Source organism: Coturnix japonica, chromosome 5 (assembly GCF_001577835.2).
Source record: "Coturnix japonica isolate 7356 chromosome 5, Coturnix japonica 2.1, whole genome shotgun sequence".
NCBI lineage: Eukaryota > Metazoa > Chordata > Aves > Galliformes > Phasianidae > Coturnix > Coturnix japonica.
In genome coordinates this window covers 6,792,964-6,820,784 of record NC_029520.1, presented here as the reverse complement: position 1 = coordinate 6,820,784, position 27,821 = coordinate 6,792,964, and the positions used below count along the sequence as shown (strand labels likewise).

Here is a 27,821-nt window from a genome sequence, read left to right as displayed (position 1 = left end):
CCTTACCCTTCTTCTTCCGTACTGAAGCTTGGAAACAGAAAGGGAATGAACTGTGAATCAATTCTGAAGATAATTTTATATGCTAAATCCTTGTCTGTTACTTTGAGCATAAACAATTTTCTTCCATTTAAGAAGTCAGTCTCTCTCTGCTAACCTACACTAGGCATGAATCTATGAAACCACTGTAGATAAACAGCTTGGCAAAAGCCTAGTTTATCAGGGTTTAGATTTGAGCTGTAAGAAGTTGCTCCCCAGCATATAGTAGGGATATACACACAACTGTTCTCTAAATTCTTTTCTAACAAGTAGTAACTGGGGTAAATTATGGACTTCAAAGCTTTAAAATTATAATAATAGGGTACTTTAATATATTTTCAGATTGGAATGGAAAGGAATCGCTATCACATGTTCTCTGCCATCATTTGCATTAACTCAACTGAAAGAGAACAACTGAGATAGTCGGCCAACTGTTATGGGGAACAGGGTAGCTCAAAACATGTCAGTAACACTGTAAGTTCAGAGCCAGGAGAAGGATGTGACTGCAGAAATTGCAAGGTATATAAATTAAAACATAAAAATAAAAAATAAAAAAAACCCAAAAACATGTCATTTAGCCTAGCTAGGAAAACTGAAGAAAAAAGTATATATCCTAAGGGAAAACAAAAAAGGAATTTTGGTTTTCCTTTTTCTTATATTACATAACAAGGGACATTCAATAAAAATAAAGGCATCACATTCAAAACCAATAGAAAAGAACATTTGTACACAGCACATAATCAGCCTGTGGAATTCTCTGCCACAAGACATTATTGAGACCATGAGTTCCTTCAGTTCAGAAAAAAGATTACACACACATTGATGAGAACATCCACACTGTTAAAACTATAAGTACTTTCTATTTAGTTTGTATATATATGTATATTATGAAACAAATGTTTATTAAATTGTTTAAAAGTCTTAAAAATGTGGGTGTTCTCATAGTTCATACAGATATCCAATATATACACATACATATAAAGGTATGTAAATTATATATATATATATATATATACACACATACAATCTATGCTTCACATCAGAAGACAATTCTTAATCAATGAGTGAAAATGTTTTCTTCTTGGAAACTCATTTGATTTCTGTGCAACTGAAGAATTCTTTTTCCTTCTGCTAATAGCCCATTTACAGGACAAATCAATATAGGAAGACCACAGATGTTGTTATTTATAATAGAAGCCACGGTCATAGTTAGCTAAGGTGGTAAATGTTTGAGAATCATATGGAACTGGTATTTACAGGCTTTTGGAAGAAAAAAAATAATCTGCTACGCTCCAGTATTACTACAGCTTTATTAGGGGACAAACAGTTCTGAAGCATGCTTTGGAAATATTCTTCAGAATAATAAAGTATTGCCACAGTAATATTTGCTCATCTGGATAAAGATACAGATGGGAAACTTGTTTAAAGATTCATATCCCATGGCTTCTAATCACAAGAGATGCAGTGTTTTCTACAAGCCAATGAGAACACAGCAGGTCAAGTGCTATACTCTCAATTAGGGGACAAAGAAGCTAAAGTATAATGCTTTTTATTACAAGAGTGATGTTACTGTTCAGAAGCGATTATTCTCTAGAAAAGAGTGCTGCTTCTCTCTGTTTTATTAACAGCACCTACTACATAAGACTGAAAAGTAAGAGAAATACAAAAAAACCCTCAGTCTGAGAGTGATTTGGAGAAGGGAAAAAAGGGGAAAAATGATATCTAAGTACTCCTGCCTCCTCAGGAAAACTTACTGGTAAGTCAGCAAAGTTGCATAGCACTCCATGCAAGGAAAACAAATCAAAATTCTTCAAATAACAACAACAACAAAAAAAGGCTCCAAAAATAACGTTCTACATTTTAATCCTGGAAGAAAAATTATGGAGCATTCACAGACTGCTGAAACCTTGACTCAGGTTCCTAAGTTACTTAGCAGAAACAAATCAAATTTTCTGAGATCTGTCAGGGCTAAATTATCAGCATCTTTAACTTTGGTCTTCATTTGGTTGTTATGCCACAGAGAAGACTATAATCACTTCGGCAGCTCTTTGTCAAAGCTCCCACCGAAAGCATGTGCCTTCTGACTCGCTAATGAATGGGTGGGGCCCATCTGCCCCAGAAAAAAATTGACTCAAGAAGGAAGAAAGTTTGGCTATTTAGCTTCAATAACTTCATTCTTTCATCCCTTCATACGAGTCTATGCCAAAAATAAACAATCCTTACAAAATGTAAGTATTTAAATGAGCATTTCTGTATGATAGACTGCTTTACTCTGCAGTGAGGTACACACTGTCACTTGCTAAACAAACTATTCTGTTGGAATAACAAAATAAAAATATACACTGGGCATTTCTCTTGTTATGTACAGTCCATTCATAACATATTCTTTAGTCTACCTGAAAAAGTTCTACTTGTTAATGACCTAAAAGATTAAATTCAGGAAGAAAAGAACAATTACTTCACTTCTTCACTTCTATAACTTAATCGAAATCACCAAAGAATTATGCACATTTAGAATGTGAATGTTCAAGGAATCTCCAATCACATTTCTTAAAATTAGTGAATAAAAGACTGAATGCTCAACACTTTTTTATTACCAGTAGCAAGAAGAATTAAGCTTATTTCATGCAGAGAAGTCAAAGTGATATCATTATATGCACTTTTTCAGATTAGAGTCTAATGAAAAAAAGTTGAAGTTGAAGCTGCTTTAACACTGTCAGCTTTTTAACAACAGCTTCTGGCAGCTTACCTTTATCCACTAATGAGAGGCCACAGAAATTTAAAATAAAACAATATTAGATGAACTGAAAACACAGGAAGCAAAGCTAACAATATATGATACGACATTACTCTTCAGTAAATGTGCCAAACTTCGATGATGCATAAAAATATATCAACATTCTCTTGCATAGCAGTAAAGGCACAAGTTTAAAAAAAAATTATTCATGCAAATCATGCATATTTGAACTCTCCGAAGATGCAGCATTCTTACAACCCTTTCTGCTCTAAGTACTGTACACATTGCAATTCTTATAAATCAATTTAACATACATACATACATATATATATTTACATTGCTATTATCCCAGCATGCTTGTCAAAAAACACATTCTTACCAAGCTCTTCAAGCTCTGAGGTCATTGACTTAGACCGCAAGGTCAGTGCAGTGGTTGGAGCTCGCTTAGGAGGTGGTGGGGCTTTGCGTTAAACAGAATGATAGACAGTATAAGAAAATAAACCTCTCTAAAGCACTATATTAACATACACAATTTCCATTCTATTTAAAATAATTTGTCACATTAAATAATGTAATATTAAATACATACATACAGAGGAAAAACCCTGAGACGCTTTTCATGTACTGGATTTCTGTACTGTTTCTACTTTTAGCGTAGGTTGTTTGACACATCCGTAAGCTTTTATGTAACAGAATACACAGAAACAGTGAAAGCTAAATAACCATGCCCTTCTATTTTTTAGTAGGAAAAAGACTTTCCACAAAAAGTGCCTCCCAAAAGTTGCGCCCCTCCTTCTAAGAAAAATGTACACAGCTAAAAATCTCATGGAGAACAGCCAAACTCTGCCAGATTATTTTCAGAAATCTGAGAAATATAAGAAATCAGATTCACATTTATTTTATAGTTACACCGAGACCAGAGAAAACAGGTGATCCTCAGTATAAAGAACACAAACTAAAGTTTAAAATACCAAGGCAATCATTTAGCACAGGACCAGCATCAATTTTAGCATCCTGCTAATAAATGTTTTCTGCTAGTTTCAAATGTAGCCAAACCAGACAACATATTGATATAATCCATTCCAGAGGTCAGAAAGGGGAGTACCTTCAGAAAAGATTATGGCAATGTTGACAGGAAAGCTGGAATTGTGCAGTAAATAGAAATGACACTGGGACACCAGAAAAAACATGAAGGATTCAGAAGTATCACTAATATACACCATGCTACGTACGCTCTTCTGACTAAAGGTAGCAAAGCAGTTTGAGGACAAGAAAGTGTGAGAGAGGGAAATAGACAACTTTCTTTTTGTATCACCTATATACACTACACGAGCATCATCTTTCCCCTGTTAAGCTCCATCATCATCCTCTCAACGAGATTTAAACAAAAGTATGTCATGAGAGCACAAAACCATTGCTTGAGCTCAGTGCCAGACATACAGTACATACTACAAAAGTGTTACACATACTAAATCCAGTTTGAAGTCTGCTCTTGCCCGACACGAAAAGAGATAACAAATTTTTCAGGAAAGCTGCAACATCAGCAAGTCCACAGACTATATCAAGCTGAGTGTTGTAGTTGATACAACAGAAGGAAGGGATGCCATCCAGAGGGATGGCTTGAGAAGTGCGCCTACCAGTACTTGAAGGAGCTTATAAACAGAAGCTCTACATAATCTCTATTAAAGAGAATGGAAAAAAAACCCAAAAAAAAAAACAAAACCAAAAAAACAAACAAACAAAAAAAAAGCAAACACCAAAAAAACCACCAAAAAATCAAAACAACCCAAAAAAACCCTGCAGGAGCTGCTGCTTTCTTGCTATCAGCCAAGTGGCAGAATAAGGACCCATGCATGTTTTTGACTCAGTGGAGAAAGAGGGAATTCCCCCTGGCTGGAACAACCCCTCTACTTTGACTTCACCTAGAATGATTTGCTGATTCTAACATACTGTTTTTCCATCACAAATTCAGTCAAAATACATTGCTTGCTTTTCTTAACCTTACAGAATTCCTTAAAAAATTTTTGGAAAACTGTAAATTCTCATTAAGTCCAAGTGGAGTCAAATTAACCTCAAGTATGTTTGGAATTAATTAATAAATGACAATCTGTTCTTTGTGGTTTTTTTTCCCATCATTACCACAAGACACTCATGTCAAGACATTTGATTGTATCTTCAACTGATGTTATATAAAATATCCACAAAGGCAAAATTCCATTACAAGCATGACAGTGACATGGACAATGACCCTTCTTGTCACACATGAATGCATAAGTAAACAGAATTAAATTATTCTAAAACAAAAGAGCATTACAAATTTAAAAAGAGACGTTTGTAAATTAGAATTGTATCCATAGCATGTTTTATGTGGAGCAAGACTGAAAAAGTTCCGTTAGGAAAAGAGAAAAATGTACCTTTCTTTCTAGCTGTGTCATCTGGATCAAGATTCCTTGTTACTGTGACAACCTTTAGAACTAGGTGATTGCCCCCTTGTCGGATCATATTCACCACCTGCCTGTGGCCAACTTTCACAACATTCTCATTATTAACCTGCAAAGACAGAAAATAATTCTTTTAGATCAAAACATCAAGAATGTATTTCCTTTTAGTTTTTAAATGCACAAGGTAGAAAGAACAGGAAGATTCAGAATGTCTAATTGCTGTCTTTTAATGAAAACATATATTTAGGAAACAGCATATAGTTGGTGTGATAACAGAAAGAGAAATATGCAATTAATTTACTTATAATTACCAGTTAAAACAACAAAACACATAGTGAGTTTAACCAGAAATTTCCCTCTACTTGTTTTATTTGCAACAATTGGTGTGCTAAAATTCTGTATTTCATACACTAAAATATTTTCTTAAATGATAGCCATTATTCACCATGGCATTAAGCAACAATGTTTACGTGCATCTTTCTCTTTAACATAACAAAGGAGATATTTATAGCTTTTCCTTTCAGATCATCCAGGAACCACAGTTTTCTTTCCTGAAATGAAACAGGAGGTTCAAGAGGCATTCTTTTATTTGAAGCACTCCTTTCCTCATTTCCCAGAATTTCCCTTCTGCAAGTTTCTAGAAGGATCTGGTGTTTGGGAAGCAAAGGCAAAAGGGCTATAGCATTCTGGAATAATTTTAATGATAAAAGATGAAACATTGACCAGCCACTATGGTCACGCCAATTAAACTTCAACTGCATTCAACATTCAACTCTAAAACATACAGTCCCTAGGTAATTCTTAGTACTACAGAATAATTTCTTCCATAAAATTCTTTCCCTAACAGTTGTTTTTAGGCACATAAGAAAACACGGGTAGAAAAACCTGTAAATAAGCACGGATAAAAGTATTTATTTATACAATCTAAAAAGGAGTTGCTGAAAGTTATTTGAAATCTGAACAATCGCAGCACATAATTGCAGCCATGTGTTATTTGAATATAAAAGATATTAAGGAATAGAATCATTGAAGATGAGATGCTGCCAGGATACATGCTGGGAATTTGAACTTTATCCAAAGCTCAACTGACTCAGTTCTATTTCACCAAGATCACCCAGCGCCTTCCAAAATGAACAGTCATTTTCAAAGTAAGTGTTTTTATCCTCCTCTATTTATTCTGACAGGCTGAGCATCTCACACTCTAAAAAATTTACAGTTTAGAGCAAAATCTCTCATTAAGTATTATTGCCATTTAGCAGGACTACATGCACTGGTTTACAACTAAACATCATTTTCTTATCCATGACGACTTCCACTTTTTTCCAGGTTTTAGATGAGACAAGATTAATTACGACAAAATAATGTCTTGGTAAGCCATATTTTCAAAACAATGCAGCAGTCAAAGGTTTCAAAGCATTACTCATGTGCTATGTCCATAAGCCTGAGCTGCCTTTTGAGATGCCTTTTTAATTTTGTCTGAATTGATGTAGGTGTAACACATGCTCACATGCTGAACATCCAGACCCGCTGAGCAGGCAAATACGAAGTTCTCTCAATTTGTAGGTGGAGGATATAAAGGAATACTGATCTGAAGAGGACCTGTTACTGTTTTATTTTACACCTTCTTAGCATCTGGTGCTTAATTCCAAGATACAATGTTTATTCAGCTGGACCAATGACATTTAAATTCTCTAAAACATTCTTAGCAGGAACAGTTACCCCCATGCTTCTGAAATTTTTTTGAATATTTAAACCTAAACCAGGTAATGCTTTTCCACAATCAAAAGATTGATGTAGTTCAAAAGTAGAGATTGAATCAACTCTATTATTACTTTAAGTTCGTATGGATTAGAATATACCTCTTAATTCTGTCAAAAAATAGACAACTCCAAATTCATCAAAAGTTAATATTAATCAAACATGTACACTTCACTAATATAAAGTGATAAATGTGTAAAATGATGAACAGCTTATGCAGCATACCATCTGTTCACATCATCATGTGCAATGATACTTAACATTTAGAGCAAGAGCAAATATATACCACATTTTTTTAAAGCTGTCTCAGAAACAGAATCTCTAAATGATTGCTTATAGCAGCCTTGTTTAAAAGGAACGGTTACAAAAACTGGAACCAAAAAGATTCCATTTACAACAATAAAAATACTGATAAAAGATCCATAGATCACTGTGTTTAAAAGCTCAGCGGGTAAAACTAGCATCATTAAAAAGCAACAACAAAACCAAAGCTGTCAACAGGAATTGGGATTTCAGATTCAGATTTTGCTTGAATACTCTATATGAAAGCTAAGTAGACAGTAGCATCACACCAGAGTTCTAGCAGGTTTGTTTGATAGTTTCAGTACATTTTCAGGTATAAATAATTTCTTCAATCCTATCTTTCAGCATATTTTGTGACCTTTTACTGCAAAAAGTAATGTTCTTCTTTTCTTTTACTTCTTCCTCAAAAATTTTTATACTACTTCCCTTCTCTTAAAAAACAGGTAAAAATAAACAACTGTAGTTATGTGCTATGGCCTGTTCCATGCTATACTGCTATCAGCTGGCCATACAACAAGCTAAACATCCATTTCCAGTCCTCAAGAAAACCCATAGAACTTAATATTCTTGAAAACCTACTATGTCATCATATGGATAAAACCGACCAGAGAGCCAGAAGTTACTGGCCAAACTTGAGAGGATTTAAGAATTTAAGAAACTAATAAATAATATGAACTCACAGAACTTACAGTTTCCTAAAATAATGTAAATCTGACCTCTCAAGCTGAACTTGTATTTTGGGGGATTTTTCTATTTATGTATGACAAGCTTTTCACCTACATGCCATCACCTATGTTTCCACCTTTTCTACTTCATATAATCAATGCACACTGGTTTTTAAGATCAGTAGAATGCTACAAGATGGCAAAATTATTACTTCAGTGTAATAATTAGAGACAGAAATCAGAAAAACTCCTTCAACAGCTACATTTTCCAGATCATTTACTAATACATTGTATTTCAATACCTTGAAATAGTATTTGCCACATGAATTATAACATTTCTTTCATGTACTATACATGACTTAACCCTGATGCTAAACAGTCAGTGACAGCAGGAGACAGATGGTGCTGCTCAGCCTTTGCCCCATGTGATGCACTGCTACTAGTCACCTTACATCTAAAGGCAGTTCATGCAAAAGAAATGCAAGCAAAGCTATGTTTATGTTGGAGATCAGTTCTTAGGGAAGATTCAGGTGAAACGGTCAGCAGTTGAAATTGGAGGTACACACATGTGGTTAATCCAGGTACTTCTGGATACATTTAAAACACCAAATTGTCAGAGAAGACAGCAATTAATACCCATCATCACCTTTGCATGGTTATGTGGCTTCATCCCTTCCTATTGGCTCACTAAAACTGTTACTCACATCCTTGCCTTATAATGTGTTTCTATGGTTATGCAAAATACTTGAGCATGAGCAATTCAGTTCCCCAAGACAAAAAACAGTGCACTGTGTCTCTTTTCCCCTTTCCACCACTGTGACTACAGCAAACATGTCCTTCATCCCCCCCAGCACCCTCTTGGAGAACACACTACATATCAGCTCTTTGGGGCTGGTATTCATCAAAAGAATCATAGATGATATGTGAACTCCCACGACATCAATAAACTTTTCTGGAACTTTACAAAGATAGAGTTATTTCTGCCCAGGTAACCTTATAGTCCAGATAACACATGGGATATGCACACAAGACTGAGAACAACAACAGTTTAAGAAATGAAGGAAATTTAGAAAAAAAGGATAAGGACATCCTAGAAACTGTTTTACAGTGAGTCTGAATGGAAAACAGCAAAGTCACTTATGGGCGATCTCATGAAATGTACTGTAGCAGTAAAGATGAACATTAAACTTCCATGAACACGTCCTCCTTCCCTCCAAGAAATGTGCCTATCCATATCTTAAAGAAAATGAAACCGGGGATTATTCTTTACAGTACCCATCTTGTACAAAAGATACCACTGTGTAAGTTTGTTCTTTTGTCAGTATTTGATTATAAAACAGACTTTTCACACTTTAAATGCATTTATCCAGCTTACATATATGAACAAATTTAGGAGAGTGAAGAAGAAATACTGCTATTAAAGAATGTGGAATTTTGGTAAAGAGCACTGTTTATGTACCTCCTGGAGATGTTAGGTAGATTTTATGAATAATGGCACAGGCTGTATTAAAATCCTTCCCCCCCTCAAATGTATAACCATGCAATAGATTGAAAAACTAAACTAAAATAAAATAACCTGTATATTGTGGGATAGCAGATGTATGAGCTGGAAGATATTCATCAGAGCAGCCTTCCCGTAGGAAGGTGCAAAAGAAAAAACACTATCAGACAAAGAGACCTTTACAGATTCTGTTCTATTACTAAATATATAAATATATCTTATTTTCTTCAATACATCATGCAGCATCCTAATTCTCCCATTATTAAAACATTCTCAGTGAAAAATGTAATCAGTCATTTCTAATGTTAACTAAGGAGACAAAACCTGGTCATTTTGCTCACAGTGACCATATCAGAGGTGCAATAGTGAATAAATCCACCTTGTGGTTTCAAATACTTCTCAAAAGTGTCTCTTCCCATCCACTGAACTGCTTGTGAAGAAAAAAACAAAAAATAAGACCAAACCCTATGATACGTAGTTACAAACCCCTGCCTACACAGGTTTTAATAAATCCACCGTGTTTATAAACTTAATACGCACTAACCCAATTACAATTGGTACCAGCCAAATAGCATACAAGTAGTTTTGTAGACTCAATTAACACTTTTGCATTTCAAGTAACCAGAGTTGTGCACACCACACCACCTGAGCATGTCACAAATGCACTTATTTATAGATGTGACTGCATTGGTGGCTCTAATTCATGGAAGGATATAAAGGAGAGAGGCAGGCTCTCCTGGGGGAATACTGGGCTGAAACATAAGGTCCCCAGGGCTGCTCCAGCCATGCACCAGACTTTTCCTGCAAGAGATTTAGTAGCAGCAAAGCTGTTGTTTTCTGAGCTGCAGCAGGAACCTGGTCTCTGCCTGGAGACTGCTGAGCCATGCTGTCGAGGAGAACTTTAGCCTGCATCTCATCATATCCTCATGTAGCACCAGCCCTGCTAATCTTCAGCTGCACTTAAGAACATCTATTTCTGATAGAAGCATGGGAACGAAGAGACACCTCAGAACATAAACTCCAGACTCTTTTGTCGTCATGGCAACTGCATCACATAATATATTTCTTAACATTAAACCAAGCTCCCTCTTGGAACTACTTTGAATTCTTTTTCTTGTTATTCCATTTAGACTCAGAACCTCTGATGTGACCCCACTTTTTCCAATTTTCACCCCAGGTCCGCGTGTGACTTGTTTATACCCATCATTTATTTTTTTCCTGCTCAAACTGTCAATAGCCTAAAGGACTATTTACTCTACACATTCCACACGCTCTACAAGCAGACCAGGTAAGAATAATTTCCTCTCTTGGCTAAATAAGACTTTTAATAATCTATGATAAAAAAGATAAAAAAGCCTAGATTGAACACAACTGCTGAGCAGCACTTCAAAACTGGCTAGTTTTGATTGGTGGTGGTGGATCTAACTTTTTCATTTGTTTTAACTGCACCATTCAAGCTACCTTATAAAGATGGACTACTTTTCACCTGCATTTCACCTAGTCTACATTTCACTTGTGGAGCTATTAACATATGGTCAGCGGAAAATATGATTTCAAATTCAGCAACAAAATATTTGATTCTAACATTGGCTAAAAACTGTAAAAGCACCAATCTTTTTTCAGAAGAGTTGTGAATTCTGCTCAAGTGACCATGGACATATACATGCAAATATAAAAGCATAACAAGAAAACACAGCTGAATATTCTAATGGAACTTCTCTTACTTTAATTAAGGGCACTGTAAAACAATCCAGCCTCTCTAGAAGAACTAAGTGATTGAAAAAAACATAAAAATGTTTTTACAGTAATAGTCTTTATAGCATCTCATTTTGTCCCATTGAAAAAATTCCCAAGAAAGACAAAACAACAGTAATGTTTCTGTGCAGAACCCAGTGGTTATGTTTGGAGACAGAGTTAAACAAACACACTACAAGAACAGCAGAGGAGTTGAGGCATGCTGCTCATACCTTACCCATGTCACAGTTTGGAAGGTAAAGTCTCTAAAATCTAGTATTTTAATCTAAAATTTTTGCATGTATTTATACTTATACTTGAACTGAAATCTGCTGAAAGTAAGCAACTACTGTCCTCGTGAGACCACATTATACAGAACATTTAAGCATCACTCAATTACTTGGACCCATTCCTACTAAAAATAATTGCCTCAATTAATCAGTACCTTGGTACTACTTTGAATCATTTGGCTTAAGTCACATTCCTTAGGAGAGGTTCAATTAACTTTATTGCAGTTGATTGAACTGCACTGTAATGTAATCAATTAAATTACACTTAGGATGATTTTGTCCAATGGCTTTCAGGTGTGAGAAGTAGCAGTTTTTCATGTGATAACTTCTCCTAGGAATAAAAACACATTAATCCTGCACATCTGTTTCACACTCTCATACACACATGTGAAAATGTTTCTATTTCTGAGGAACCTTCAGAAAAGTATTACATCTAGTGTGTATATACTGATATGAGGCAGTAAAAGGCTGTGACCTATACTTGATGTTTCAACCAGTTTAGAAGTACAAGTATTTGATGGCCTGGGAATGTCAAATATAAGCAAAAGAAGTTCAGTGGTTGTCTGAGCAGGTTTCTGACCACCTCTCAATTCTGCACACCCAGAACAGGTATCAGACTATGTATTAGACAGGAGGATTTCATCTGGCAACAAGCTTCAAAGGCTCATAGCTAGAAAGAGTCAGAGCACAACTTAAGATGCCACTTCCCACCACCTCCTTCCCCCCCACCCTCTCAAATGACCTGATAACCCCACACCAGAGCCAAACATTCCATTCAGCTGGCCTACAGTGGTCTTTAGGATGGCAGTGGCCAAATTTAACCACAGAGGTTGGATTTAGAATGCATCTAACTTCTTGCCCTAGTTTTATTGTCACTGTATTTATTTGTTACTCTATGTATCTTTTCAGCATTCATTTACTTGGCATCCCTGAGTTTCACTAGCACCTGATTGTCCAGGTGCTTGTCCAGCTTGTGGTACATTTGCTTCTGTTTTTCTTAAAATAAAGTCCATGATATTAAACTGTTAATTATTAATGTTAAATTATATATGTATATATATATATGTATATATGTGTATTAATGTTAATATATATATTAAATAATATTATATATATATATATTTGCAAATTCCCATGCTTCTCAAAAATATCTTCTAATTTAAAATTCAGTAACACTGAAATGAAGTTTGAAGTGCAACAGAGTATCTTAATATTAATCCCAGCTGTTATTGTAGCCTATACGTTACAATACAAAGTCAGCTGACCTCGGAGTACCAAAAATAGCAAGCCAGAGGTCACCCTTATACTAATGAGACATCTCTAGCTTATCTGCCCTTCACAGATGAAAGCATGCATGAAAATCCAAAACTGCTTAACCATTGCAACTGGCAGCTGCTTTCACCTCGTTTCTCTGACATATCCATTGTCATCCACATTTGATGTGGGTGGTTTTGAGGTCAAGAGCAAACTGCTTCTTCATGTGAAGAGAATAAATACAATCCTAGCTGCATATTCAGGCTGCTGTTCTGTAGTAGAAAAGCAAGTTTAACAGCCTCCTCCCCTCTGCTTTCCCCTGCTGGCTACACATACTGTATCAGTTTGCTGCTTCCAGCAGTCAATACAGCTTTGTGAGGCCCTGCTGGCAAACTGACTTCAGAAGGAAAGAAAAGGAGTCTAGTTTTAATCCAAATCACTCTATCGATTGGTTATAATTGAATGGCTTCAGAAGTTAACTTATATACCTTCCTACCAGGCCCAGTGGGAGAAGCAGGCCTGTATGCATCTGACAAGCCCTGGGCAATTATCCTGTTGGTGGTGCTACATGAGCATCTGCCCCTTTGCACCTGTCAGCTCCTCTGAGATGGTTCTTTTCCAGGCCACGCAAAGAACAAGACCCATTTGGGAGAGACTGTGAATCTAAGCCAAACCTATTCTTGGAGCTGTTCATTAGGAGCTTCATTTGTGTAGCTGACCCTATATCTGAGAGCATCACCAAGACACTTCTTGAACACGTGCAGCTTGGGGCTGCAACCAATGCCCTGGGGATCCTGTCCCATGCCCATTGACCTCTGGTGAAGAACTTTTTCCTGATAGCCAGCCTGGCCATTCCATGTCACCGCTCCATGGTATTTCCCTTGAATTCTCTCACTGTCACCTGAAAAAGGAGATCAGTGCCTGGCCCTTCACTCCCCTTATAAAGAGCTGTCGGTGGCCACAAGACTTCCCATTAACCTCCTCTATTTGGGCTGAACCAACCAAGGACTTCAGCCACTCCTCATTTGTCTTCTACTCTCAACACTTCTGCATCTTTGCAGCACTCCTTTGGACACTCTCTAATAGTTTAATACCCTTTTTGTACTGTGGTACCCAGAAGAGTGCACAGTACTCAAGGTGAGGCCACACCAGTGCAGTGTAGAGCAGGACAATCCCTTCCCTTGACTGGCTGGCAGTGCTGGTCCTGGGGCACCCAAGGGTACGGTCACTGGCCAAGTTACAGCCTGAGAGCAGCACTCAGCTGTCACACTCTGGCCTATGAAGTTGAGTAAATGTTTCAGACTCCAGTTAATTAATTCTCAACTCCTTACAAAAATATGATGTTATATTCAACCCTAAAAATATATCCTTTTCAAAATCAGGAGCATGGTGGAATTATGCAAGCACTAAGAAGACAATGGTTCTTTATTTGAATTCTGAATGAACCACTTGATAAGTATTTACAATAGGTAAAAGATAGCAAGCTCTACCCTTCTATTTTTAAAACTCTGCATACCTACATTAAAGACCATTAGGATTCTAAACCGTGTATCAAAATACAGATCTGTTCACAAGTGTTAATAATGCTGTCTAATATTCTTTTCCCTTTGCTAAGGGCACACTATTCTGGCAACACAATTTAAAGTTAAGCATTATGCATGTAACGAAAACTGATTTGTTCATACATTCCAAAGACAGTCAGCTAAAGCCTTTACAGAGACCACATGGATATATTGACAGGATGTGTTATCATCAAGGATAGATAATCTGAATGTCCTCCTACAAACAGTTACTTTTGAGAAAAGGCTTCACCACTGGTAAGAGTAAAAAATTACTGCTACATTAGCTCTTTTTATGTAGGAATGTCTAATCTTACATAAAAGTAAATATTTCTTAAAGTCCTGTTAGAATTCACTTTACTCTGCCTTAAACTCAGAAACGCTTGTCAGGATTTTTTTTACAGGACATGCATCATGTTGTTGAAACTCGCAAACTTGGAATAAAATTTAGTATAACATTTCTGTCTCAGAGTGAAACTCATAGACAATTATTTTGTCCTTTACAAAGACAAAGGAATAAGATCTACAGAAGAGAGAGCTTCAAATATAATCAAATTAAATTAAATAAATATAAATAATGGGAGGGGGGCGGAGGGGTGGGAAGTGTAATTTAACATTCCTTGTTCAGGTATGCAATACATCAACTGCCTTTATGAAAAACCACAAACAGTAGAAACAAAAACCTTAACAGAAGAAGCTCTGTCTTGACTAGAAGCACAGACAGTGCCTCATGGTAAAGACACAGTGTTTCACAGTAAAATGCATTTTACTTGAAATCTGTTTTTGGTAATTAATGTTGGGAAAGGAGCATGTTTTTACATGTTAATACTTACCAATATATTACTATCTATATGGTCAAGGTTTTTGAATGTGTCAAGCTACCAAGCCTGTAGGCAATACCATGTTTTGCACAATCTGTTGTTCCAAGACCACAGCATCATTTGACTTTTGTTTGCCCAGTCAAATCATGCAGCTGACCTAAACTACAGGAAGACAGCCCTTTAGTCAGCAAAGTCCTGCTTTAATTAACTTTATCCAAATACTCACTGACTTCAATAGCCATACTGACTAAATATAAGACAGTATATGCCTGTGGACCTAAGCCCTAATAAACTGAGCTATTCAAACTGTAGTAACTGATGCAAATTATCCAAGCAATTTGCAGGGTTTGGGTCTTTAGGGTCTAAACAGTTTGGGAAAAAGCAGCCAAGGCAATCTCTGCACCAACTGCCTCCTTATATCAACATTAAGTTGATATTTCTAACCATCTGCCCACTGTTAAATATAAAGGAAACCTATCCTAAGAGCTTTTAGTAATAAAAATAGTATAGGTTGATAAATACTTACACAGAATCAGAAGTTTATATCCATTGCCTTATCTTGAATATTAAGGGGGGGAAAAAAAAAAGAAAGAAAAAAAAAAGAAAGAAAAGAAAAAAAAATGGAAATACCTGCACCTTTCTTCACTCTAAATTTTCTTTCATCTAAGGTAAATTGTATTTCAAGTGAACAACTTCAATAGATTACTTAATACAAACATGAGGGTCTGCATCAAAATTGCAGCGCAGTCCCAATTCTGCTTAAGACTCTCTTAGTGACCTTTAGGTCAGTACTTCAGTTCAAGAGCTTTAAAAAGAGAGAAAAAAACAACAACAACAACAACAACAAATCCACTGTAACATACCTATAACTAAGTATTTAACCTACCTACATATACTAAGGCTCACTTAATGTAGGTGAAAAACTAAGAGATTTGATTAGGAAGCACAGAACATTATTAAAGAAAAAAACACAATACTGGATGATCCTCTGGTATCTACTTTGGCAGAGGAGTGTCAGAATTCACTAAGTACATTCACAAGGCCAACGAAAATCTTCACTTTGAGTATCAGTGTCCCTCTGTAACTATAATACAGCAACAAATACATAGATACTTTGAGTGCTACAAACATTAACTCCACAAAAACTCCGAATCATCAAAAGACAACTCTTCCATTATCTTTAAAGAAAACAAACTGGTTTATAGGAGCAACTTTGTTACATCATGATAAATCTTTCTATTACCACCTCAAAGAAGGAAAGTCCAAACGTCCTATGCACATAGTATCACCTTTTTAATCATCTCCAACAAAAGCATGAACACAAAAACATTTTACATGAAGAAGGTATGATTTTCTTCAGTTTGTGAACAACCATCTTGGAAATACAACAGCAGGCTCCTAAGAGCATTCTGTCATAGTGGTTAAGAATCACCAACAAACCTTTCATTAACTTTGATTTTATTTGTAAATACTTAGAAATAAAAATCTATTTTTACTGATCTGATGACTCATGGAGCATGAGGAAATTTTCTGGCCTTTAAAGCAGCTCCACCTAGCCTACACAGAATGCTAGTCCTGAGGCAGCAACGTTGCAAGTAAAAAGCAAAACCAGTAGAGCAGTTTCTGCCTCATGCATTGCTCCAAGTCTGTGGGTGCCTGCAGCGGTAATAAGATGATGAAGCCTGTCTTTTAGAAACACAGCAAAGTCAAATTCTGCACCAAAACAAGTGGAAAACATTTCATTGGAAATGTTTTTTGTTTTTTCCTAGCTAGGCGGCCAAAAGGAACACAAAACTGCCCTCCTCTTTCTTTCAATACCTAAAGTTAGCAACAGAATTGCCTGCTTCACAAACAGAAGTTGGCTGTGCAATGCATTGGATGAATCAGTGCTGTTACGCACTGACATTTTAGGAACACACTGTAGCTATAAGACCATATAAAAATGCAGCAACCCATCAGAAGCATTTTATCGAAATAGGCATGCCACAGAACTGAACATGGATGTGAAAGAGAGGGAGACAAATGAAACACTAGTGAAAATAACACCACCTTTTCTATTACAGAATGACAGCCTCACCAGCAGCAAAAGTAATTTTGCAGAACTGTTACCAGTTTTCCTTTCCATGCATAAAATTAAAGCTAACCAAACCATTCACAGACAGCAAAATCCAGATAAGCTTGGTTCAATATTCAATCTTTTTGAATGTGAATTAAGTCTAAAGCAAGGAAAGGCAGATTGGAAATGGAGCCTAGGGAAACTGCACAACAAAGGAAGAACAGCCAGGGATAATGCTGCCATACACTAAAGAGAAATGGCTACCTACTTCCAGAAATAAGGAAGAGTTTAACTTGCTGTTAAACACCAAACATTATCTAAGCCCTTTAGATTTCAATTGCTTTGTAACCAAGAGTTGTAGAATTTAACCTGTCAAATAAATTCTTATGTAAGGGTTTAAGAACTTAAAGGCACTGAGGAAAGAGCCAATAAAAACAGAAGTTTTTGACTAAAGAGGCATTGGAAGCCCTGTTTCTTGGACAGGGCACTGAGCAGTTGATATTGATACTGTAGGTGTTCCTGTTCATTGCAGGGGAGTTTAACTAGATAATCTTTAAGGGTTTTTTCCAACTCAGACGATTCTATAGTACCATGATTATATGAGAAGTATTTTATTTCTCACAAATCATAACTGTCAAAAGCTGTTAGATGCCTAGGCAATTTGCATACTACTCTTGAAAGTAAGATGTACACCTTCATTGTGACTGGAGCTCAGATTCCTTAAGTACTTAGCAACCTGTGCCCAACTCAAAAGGGAATAGAACATTACACAAGATGTTGGGATGATTTCTGTGAATGATTGATGTGCAAAAGCTTGATCCTAAATCACAATTAGTGAAGGGTCAGGCAAACACTCCCCCCTAACAGCAATACAGATGGCAGCAATATCGGTTATGCGCCACAACCTGAGCACATTCCTGAGTGCTGAACTGCCTGTTGGGCTGCTAAATCCTGCTTGGCAGGCACCTGCAAGGGCACTCCCAGCCAGAGCCACTGAAGGGCCTGGTAACCAGCATGAGCCATGGACCACTTCCAAAAGTCACTATAGATGTAACTGCCTTGATTTGGAGGCTAATCCTAACTGTACAACAGTACATTGTTCCACATCAGTGGCTACTCACACCAGAAAACTTTTAATACCTGACTTTTCTAGTGAGCATGAATTTTAGCTAGAGTGCTATCTGGGAAAGAGAACATCAAGTAAACCCAGTAGTTACCAGTTTCATTTCACAGCTAGCAATAACAATTTCTTTAATGATATGTTGTTCACATGGCTTTGAAGTATGATACAATCAGATGGAAACAGAGCTGTGAGAAAGAGGTACAAGCACAAATCATATGCATGACTTTAAAGCACCAATTGGCTCTTTTTGATCACTACCTTTTCACCAGCCTCTCGGCTCTTTGCTTAATTGCCTCAATTTTAGTTGCATCACAACAGATTTTTCTCCGAATACCTTGACCTAAATCAGTTTGTCCCAGTTACTGACACTGGTAAGTTATTTTGGCAAGCATAGTGTTACAGTTTCAGGGTATCTTAATACATATTCCACCATTTTACAGGATTTTTGTTTATTCTGCAGGGGAGACAGACATGAAAAACCTGATTTAAATCCTGAACTTTGACCACGTTATCAGGAAAGCTTCAGTTTAAGGAAACTTGCTGTAAAAAATAACCTTAGTGTTTTTTACTCACTAATATGTACCCCAAATCCTGCATGGGCAGCACTGATGGAGTCACCCACATCTGAGGCAGAATGTCTTCTGTTACTGGGTTCAGTATTGCATGCTTGCCAATCTTGATATCACTGCAGGATACAAGGAATTTTCGGCTCCTAAGAGCTTCTGAAATTCAAGATATTTTCAGATGTTCTAAATACATGCTGTCTGAAATAGTTAAGTGATCAGTTGTTAATAATGTACAGTTTCCCCAATAGATACATGTACATAATAAGCATTTATCGATAGGAGAACATTTCTTACTGAAGAAGCTCAATTTCTTTTTTTGAGAGAAACAGAAAAATGTAGGTGTACACTTGACAGTGTATGGAGCTACAAGAAATAACTAAGCTAACAGGTATAAGAACAAGAAAAACTGCAGTGCTTAGAGGCAACAATTTAAAAAAAAAGCCAACAAAAAAAGCACAGAAAATATGCCATTAATTAGTCTTTAATGTTTTCTACGTGAGGAAGAGTAGCTACAATTTGATGCAGCCTTTTACTCCATCAAATTACTCCATCAAATGCCTGATCTTGGTACAACAGACAAGGGCTGCATGAAAACAATACTGAAGGGTAATGAACTGGGAAAATAATTCAGTCTTGTCAACAACAGACCGACTCAAATTTTAACATCATATCAACAGAAAGCTTTTAAGCAATTTTGCTCATGTTTACTTGGCACTTCCCAGTGTTTTTACTCAGAAAGAAAGAGTTGGAAATTTCATGCTCCTGGGGAGATGAAATCTCAGTATTTAATTCAAAAATTGACTGTCCAAATCTGGAAAAAAAAAATTATAAACTTCAGGTCTTGCATGTCAAGATAAGAATGAAAATTAAGGGTTTCCTGAATGCTTGTTCTGACTCCACAGACTTGATGTCCCCACCTTTGGGCATCCCCACAATGCCCATTTAATGTGCTAATACTCCTGCTCATCCTTCCTATATATAACTCCATCCACACCAATGACCCTATTCTTCCATTTGTGATCTTAAGCTACTGTATGCCCTTCATCATTTTAACTCCTTACAATTTAGTTTGAGGACACATCTAGGACACACAGAATAATTCCCAAGGTGTCTGACAATACTGCACTAGAAGCACCTGAGCTAGCATTGAGCAATCTGGCACGTCTAAATGAAGCAGAGTGACCCCATGCAGAGACATGAGCTTGAATCCTGGAAGAAATGCAGTTATATCAGCATGGTGCTGCCCGCAGGCTAATTAGCACTGCAATGACAGGATTTTGTCAGTTTTGGCTTCAGAGCTATGGCATTCAATGCCAGCTCAAGGCCTTCTCTACACAGACCACGTACAGTGTTAGTGCACACTCCCACAGTGTTTGCATTAAGTGTACTGGGACCATGCTCAGGGGTGACATATGGAGAGATTGCTTGTGAAGGTGCTAACTAATTTCCCAAATTTAACCAACCAAAATCAATATGATTTTGTACAATATTGATCAGAATATTCTCATAACATAAGGGATTAATTAAATAAGGAATTCAGCAGTTCTCCCTTGGCAGTTGAAAGATACAGATAAGTGTGACTACTCGGCTGCAGAGATTTCACCTCTTACTTGCTCAGATTTCTGATCTTGCAAGAGAGAGAGGAAGAAGGGTTAACCCTGTCACACTGTGACCAGATTTTCCCTAGACTTCCAAAGAAAATATTTATAGAACAATTACTCCAAAGATTCTTGACCAAGACTCCTCGCTACTTCTTCTATCTGAAGCTGCTCAGCTCAGAAAGAGTGACAACTATCAAAATCAGCTTTCTGCTTTCCTTGCACACTCACATTTTCAGAAGAAAAGTCAAAGATTCAACTAGACACAAAGCTCCTGGTCACTAATGGAGTAAAATCACTCCTCCCATGCAATCCAGATTTTAAAGTTAAGAGAAACTTTAATTAAGATTGTAAATCTGAAAAAAGTTATCTCAGACCAGGCCTTCATTCAACTTACATGTGTGTTTTTAGTTGTTTTCTGATACATAAGTGCTGAATATTCCTTTTGCTACAGTGAGGTACGTACATGGTATCTATTTCAGTTTAGTTTTTTTTCTGTTTTATAAGTGTTTTTCAAACTGTTATAATGGCTTAGATGTACATTCTTACTAAGTGATGATTTTCTGGGTGAAAGACTCTCAGAACTTGGGTTTGTTGTATTTGCTTTTTACATTGCTCATGATACAGAATTTTCTGTTAAGTGGTACTCTTAGTTCTGTTTCTTTCAGTGCAATTACTTGGCAAGACACAGCACAATTTAAACATAACAGAAAATGACGGTAAACATAATGATTAGCACATACACTCAGTTTCCAATACTGGAATTGGCAAACTATTTTTGAGAAGTCACACGTGGATTCTGGCATAATTATTTCCTGCAGCAACAACAATTATATCCCCATGATGGTCAGGCGCTTCCAATCATTTGTGAAGATGACTTTAAAGTTCAGAGGTCAATGGCAGGTAAAAGTGAGCTGCAATATTATAACAAATTGAGCCACTGTGTTCATTACAAAAAGATCTAGAATAAATGCTAATAGTTAATTTTGTTTTCAAAAAGAAAAGAAGAGAAAAATCACAGAGTATTACACAGAAAACAAAGAAAATTCTCTGGACAGTTGTCCTGTCCAAGGAATAAAGAGAAGACTTACCCTAAGAAGTTGCGTAGATTCAATAACTCTAAAAACAAGAATCCAGCTACATTGGTTGATCTAGATGAAAGACTCAGAAACATGATGCTATCTACTCAAAGCATTCATTTCCTAAGCTACCTTCTAAAATGTTTCTAAATTATCCAAAATAAATAATGATTATATACTCTTCCTATTAACCTAGATCATTTACCTTAGCATGCAGAGGAATATATGTACAAGCACATATTTACTTGCTGGCAAAAAGGCTAATCTGATAGTAACTCCTAAATAGAGAGGACCATGGGATTATTGACTGAAACTTCTCTATTTCAGAACCTGAAGGAGGCTGAAAACTTAAAATGTTTTCTGGTGTGATTTCTGCTGTGCTGTGTTCTGCCTAGCAACAAACCTGAAGGTGACAGAATTCTGACCTGTGGCAATATTTCATTAAATGTTGGTGTCATTGGAATCTATTAGCATCTCAGATAACTAAGTTCTCTGCATTTTTAATGAGAGACTATACAGATTCTATATTCTTAATCCCAGGAAGGAATATTGTAAATACAAAATATTTTCCACCATCTTTACACCATTAACTTTAGTAACATGAATTTACTGATCAGAATAAAAGAGTGAAGCAAGAATCAAGTCTGTCCTCTCATCATGGACAGTTTCTCACAACTATAAAGCGAAATTGATGAGTAAGTAGGACAGTCTGTTGTCTTGAGCCAGAAAGATGTATTCCCAAACAGGGGGGTGAAGTGGAAATTTTTTTAGAAGCCAAAAATAGAATATGAAGGATGGATTGCAGGTTGTGATAAAAATGAAGGTTAGTTTCCTCCATCTGGAAAAGATGAAGCAATCCTTCACTGTACAATCCAGTACAGACAAAGTCATATATTTAACGAGTTCCTGCTTTCCCTTTGAAGCAGGAAGTGCAATTGTATTCTTTTTAAAATGAATGAATGAATAAATAAAAATAATCTTGAATACGGTGCTCATCACAGCTTCATGTGAAATATCAGCAAAGCTCTACTAAATCTTTACCATCAGGAAATAACAATTACCAACTGGAACAAGAGGACTTACCAATTATCATCTTTGCTACTGTCTTTGCTTTTTGTTTTCACAATAATTCTGGATTGAAGCAGTTGTCCCTACTGTGCTTCTTTTACTTTTTTCATCTCCATGCTTTTTTAAGTAAGTACCAACTGCTTACTAAGCTACCTGGGCAACATCTCATTTAGAGTACTAATCTGCTTAATACCAAAGCATCTTTGAGATACCTCCCTACCTAGTATTCCCACTTCTGGCCCTCAGGTTAATAAAGAACATCCTCACTTAACAACATATAACTGGATTTATTTATTTTTCTTTTGTCTCACCCCAGGGTTACCACATAATTTATCAAGGAGAGATTAAGAATTTTGTTTGACATAACAGTAGCCTGTCTGGAAGCTTGCATAAGATCTAACTTGGCCCAAAGCTATGATTTAATGCAGTATGATGACAGCTAGTAAAAAGCAGCAAACGACAAAAACCTCAATGCACATTACATGTAGGTTGAGCAAAAGCAATGCCCCCCATTTACTTCCATGAAAATTACAGCACATACAAGAGCACAATAATACTATTTGATAAAACAAATTCTCAACTACAAAACAATATGTTTCAACACAGTCACCAACCTTATCTGCATTGTGAGGATGAGCTGAGTGAGACACTCTTCATTTCCTGGTGTGGCAGCTGTGTATGGCTGTCTGGAACATGGCTTGTCTTTCATGTTGCTGTTGACACCATTGAAACACACCACCCACCACCTCACTGTGCACACATTCACTGTTTAGTCCCCATAAGCATTGATAAATGTCAATGGGTGTTACTTTTTCTGCATGGAGGAATTCAGTTACACACCTTTGCTTCATACACACTTCCATGTCTGACATTGTTTTGTCAGACTGCCCTTCTGCTACCATCTGTCACACAGCAAAAAAATGTAATGAAATATTGGTGGGAAGGTTCATCCTCTGCTGCCACATCCCCAGCATACACCTCTGACATTGTGGGGCATTATAATAAAAGAGGAAGCATTACGTTTGGAGCAGCCCTTCTTTCAGTACTACGTTCATTGCAGAATGAACATAGTGAATTATCACTGAAAAGCTTCCTAGGTATGATGACTTAGTCATATAAACCATGAACTGTGGTTACTTGTTTTCCTTTGTCATGCAGCAAGACACAGATTAAAAAGACAGACAAAATTACTTATCTCAGAAAAAGCATACACTTGGAGGTTTTTTCAGCATTTTGATAGTGGCCAAAGTCAGTGAACTGCACTTTGTCTTGTCTTTTATGTAAGTACAAGGGTGACTCATGCGAGACTAAAATAAACGCTGTTTTAGAGGCAGTAGTACTAATAATAGCAGCTACATCTTTACAGAGTCTTCCCCATATGAATCTATTCTATTACTAATACAGTAGTACAGACCACAGTGCACTCATAGCTGAATTTTACCTCAGCTGATTTTACCTTAGTGATTTGTTTTCATGCTGATATCAAAACTGATAAATCACACTAGACAGTGGGGCATAGGAATTTAAAAAATATGCTATCACAAAAACACTTACACTAGCCATTAATCCTGCATGACAGTTAGTGATATCAGAAGGAAGTTGGATTTCTGACTGCAATAATAACCTAGAAAACAGAAACAGTACCTAATCCTAAAATATAAAAAATAGGTGTGAACCATTCTACACAAAGAGGGTATTCGAGCTCCTGTCTGAGGCTGGATAGTGCCTTGAACAACCTGATCTATGGAAAGACAAAATTCAGGGGTCCCTTCCAACTACAACCATTTTAGGATTCTATGATTTGCAACATATGAATCCTGCAACAAATAGGTGAATTATATTCTGAAACATGGAGAAAACTTAAACCATTTTATGCCTTTCATGCCTTATTTGGAATCTCCAAATGTTTTTCATAGGCCAAACTCAGATTAAATGTATGTCAATGCAAAATACCATACAGGTGTGACACTATCTAAGTATAAAACTTTTCATAGCACAGGAAAACTCAACAACAAAAAAAAAAAAACACAACAGAAGGAACACCTCCCTGAGTTATGACTGGACTACGAAAAGCTAATCATACTTACCCCAGCAGACAAGCTTTTCCAGCTTGGATGCACAATTAGATACTCGCATTTATGTTCATCTGGATTTAAACAGCTTTCAAATGTACCACTCTTTCCAATTCCTCCATCACAAAAATACACTTTTCCATCATCCTGGGAGTTAACTCAATACTAAATAATTGACCTGATATTTCAGTTCTTACCCTCAGGAGAACCTTTCTATTATTTGATCAGGAATCATTTTTTTCTGGGATTGGTCAGCCTTCTGGCCACTGAAGCCATATCCTAGTCAGAACCTGCCTCTTTATCAGAGTAGTTTTATTTAAACATAGCCAGAATTATAACATTTCTTAATCCATATTTTATAGCTGCCCAAGGGGGAAAATCATTTTGTAGAAAAGCAAGAAAACGCCCTGAAGGTTCAACACAACTGATCTTTCATTACAAACCTCAAACAGAGTGCTGTCAGGTCACTGAAGTTTGTCCTTCAAAACTGACATCCAAGTCTGACTCTATAGAAAAGCAGCATTGTCAAAGGCTTTGTCTAAGATTTGAATACTGCATTTGGCTTTCAGTTTCCTCTGGGAATACCTTTTAACTATGAAGCCAAACATGGAAAACTGAATTAACAGAAGATTCTTTCAAGGAACTTGTAGTCTCTATCACACTATGTCTTTTGGTTTTATCATAGGTACCAAAACAACTTAATTCTGTTTCCTGTGCACTTCTGAACTATTTCTGGCACAGACTGGTATTGATACTAGAAAATGAATTGTCCTGGCAGCATGAGAGATTTCATTCTATCCTTCAAATCAATCAATAGATAAACATGTATATAAAAACTTGGAATATGTTCCCACCCATACTAATTGTTTCACACAAGCAAAGAACACAACTTAGGAAGCATCAGACATTTTTTGCTTTCTGTGAGCCTTTTCCATAAAGATGTTAATCTTGGCACATACTGAAGGAAGGGAGAGTACACATCTTTCTGAAGGTAGAGAATTTGTGCATCACACATTGCTGCAAAGTTTGCTTTTTATCTCTCCATCTATCTTCCATTTCACCAAAACCTTAAAATCAATCACAGCTGTAAAACTCTCCTTGCTTGGTTTTAACGTAACATAGAAACTTCTTCCAAAACAGTCATCCACTCAAAGAACTGGGAAAAGAGGATTTAGCATATTTCTCCTCAAAAAGCATAAGCAAAACATTTTGCTAGATTACAGTAAGAGTGAAAGGAGAATTTCCTCACACAACCAAAGGATCCAACAATTGCGTCTGATATAAACTTTCAGAGTTATCTAATCATCTTCTCATCAGCAACCAAGGAGAAAGATAGCTACTCTGAGTACTCATAACGGACACTAAATTGAAATATTCTCCTAAATTAATGAACTAATTCAATGAACTAATTTAATGAAATAACTGCTAGAAACAATGAAGCAAGTCATCCATCCAGTAAGATGCTGAAGATCTAGAAATAATAGCCAGGATTTCTGGAGTAGGAAGTTGAGGGTCTTCCCTCGAGTGGAGACACTACTGTGGGGAAGATCCAGAAACTGTGAGCAGAGGAGATGGTGGAAACACCAAGATAAGAAAAGAAAGAGTAAAACAGAGTTAGAGGACAGAGAGGTCTGAAGGCTACCTCACAAAAGGAGACTCACACAGAGCAAAGGAAAATCTGTAGTAGGCAGTGGGCCTACTGAAGGCACATAGTATTCCACCAAAAATCAGGATTTTTCTTCAAAACACCTCCCAGTACTTCTACAGTGCAAAACCATTAGCTAAAGAAAACTACTGCAAAGGCTAAAAAACTGCCTGAGAAAAAATGTTTTCGCAATTGTGTAATCTTATCTGTGAATCTCTGTCATTCATTAACACAGTTTCACCTACTAACAGCTAAATATCTGTCTCTACTTGTCATAAAAGCAATTCTACGCTGATAAACACCCTGGAGTAGAGAAGAATCTAGTCTCTTTCATGTAAATTCACTGTTGTGCTGCAGCAAAACATCCAAAAAAACAAATTCTCTGGAACATGAATAAAAATAAGATTGTCAGATAGCAGACAGAGAGTAAAATACAGACTCCTTCTCTCGACATTTAAGATTGATGACAATTGACCTCATTTCCAACTCTTCTCCATAGGATCGGACAGAAGTGAATAACATAGGAGAGAACAGTAAAGTACTATGCCACACTAACAACAAAGAAGCTGTAGGAATAGACACATTTTTTTCTTCTCAGCAATGTATTTTTCATTTGTTTGTTTGTAATAAGTTTCATCAGATACGTCTGCTTGTCTCCACAGTCTCTGATAAACCAATGATCTTCCATCACTACAACATTTCTACATGTCTGTTATTTTTTTTTTTTTTTTTACTTATCATTGACCCAATAATAAAATGTTCTGACATTTTACAATGGCCTTTGAGGAAAGCCTAATCACCCAAAATCAATTTCAGCATCTATCTCTGCAGCATCCAGACAATTGCTTTATAGCTTTTGAAGCTAAAGAACTATTAGGATATATGACATCCATGAAAAAAAATAAGTACTGAAGTGTCTATTTGGAATTTGGTTAATGCACGGCTCTGAAAGATGAAAAACTTGGGTGGGAACACTCTTTCCAGAAGTAGCAGTTCTGAGCTTTCACTACACTATCATACGTTTATTGTTATCCAGGTTTTAAATCTGGAAGCGGCTTCAAGAAGCTGTGCTAATGAAGGGTTCAGGGTGTACCACATCCAGTTCCAGCACTTAGGCAACAAACTTACACGTCAGGCCTCATTGCTCTGTTGCTCCCACTTCTATAACATAAATCTCGATGGTATCTCACTTGTGTGTTTACATGCATATGTGTACACACACATACACACACACACACACACACACACACAAAAATGCCTATATGTATGTATAACAGCTGCCAATAACAGGAACACTTGCAGCGGATAAAACAACTTCTAATTCAAGGGATGTGACCTACCTGACGTGTGACAAAGTGGATTGTGATATTCTTATAGTACCAATGAGAGGCTGAGGGAGATGGGATTGTGCAGTCTGAAGAAGAGGTAGCTCAGGAGTGAACTTATCACTCTCTACAATTACCTGAAGGGAGGTTGTGGTGAGGTGGGGGTCAGCCTCTTCTCCCACATAACTAG

General features: G+C 36.6%; 1 protein-coding gene across 7 annotated transcripts in view; it reads right to left on the bottom strand.

Annotated features, from left to right (window-relative positions):
- SHANK2 (SH3 and multiple ankyrin repeat domains 2) overlaps positions 1-27,821 on the bottom strand; it is a 325,477-nt gene that overhangs the window by 36,415 nt on the left and 261,241 nt on the right. For 4 of the 7 annotated variants that reach the window (XM_032444759.1, XM_032444760.1, XM_032444762.1 and 1 more), the window contains 4 exons: positions 5,188-5,323; positions 3,153-3,233; positions 2,786-2,794; positions 7-27 (listed from right to left, as the gene is read on the bottom strand). In XM_032444759.1, the coding sequence (XP_032300650.1) occupies positions 7-27; positions 2,786-2,794; positions 3,153-3,233; positions 5,188-5,323 (247 nt within the window). The remainder of the gene's footprint in view (positions 1-6; positions 28-2,785; positions 2,795-3,152; positions 3,234-5,187; positions 5,324-27,821) is intronic. The other 3 variants (XM_032444761.1, XM_015863580.2, XM_015863581.2) reach the window with 3 other exon arrangements.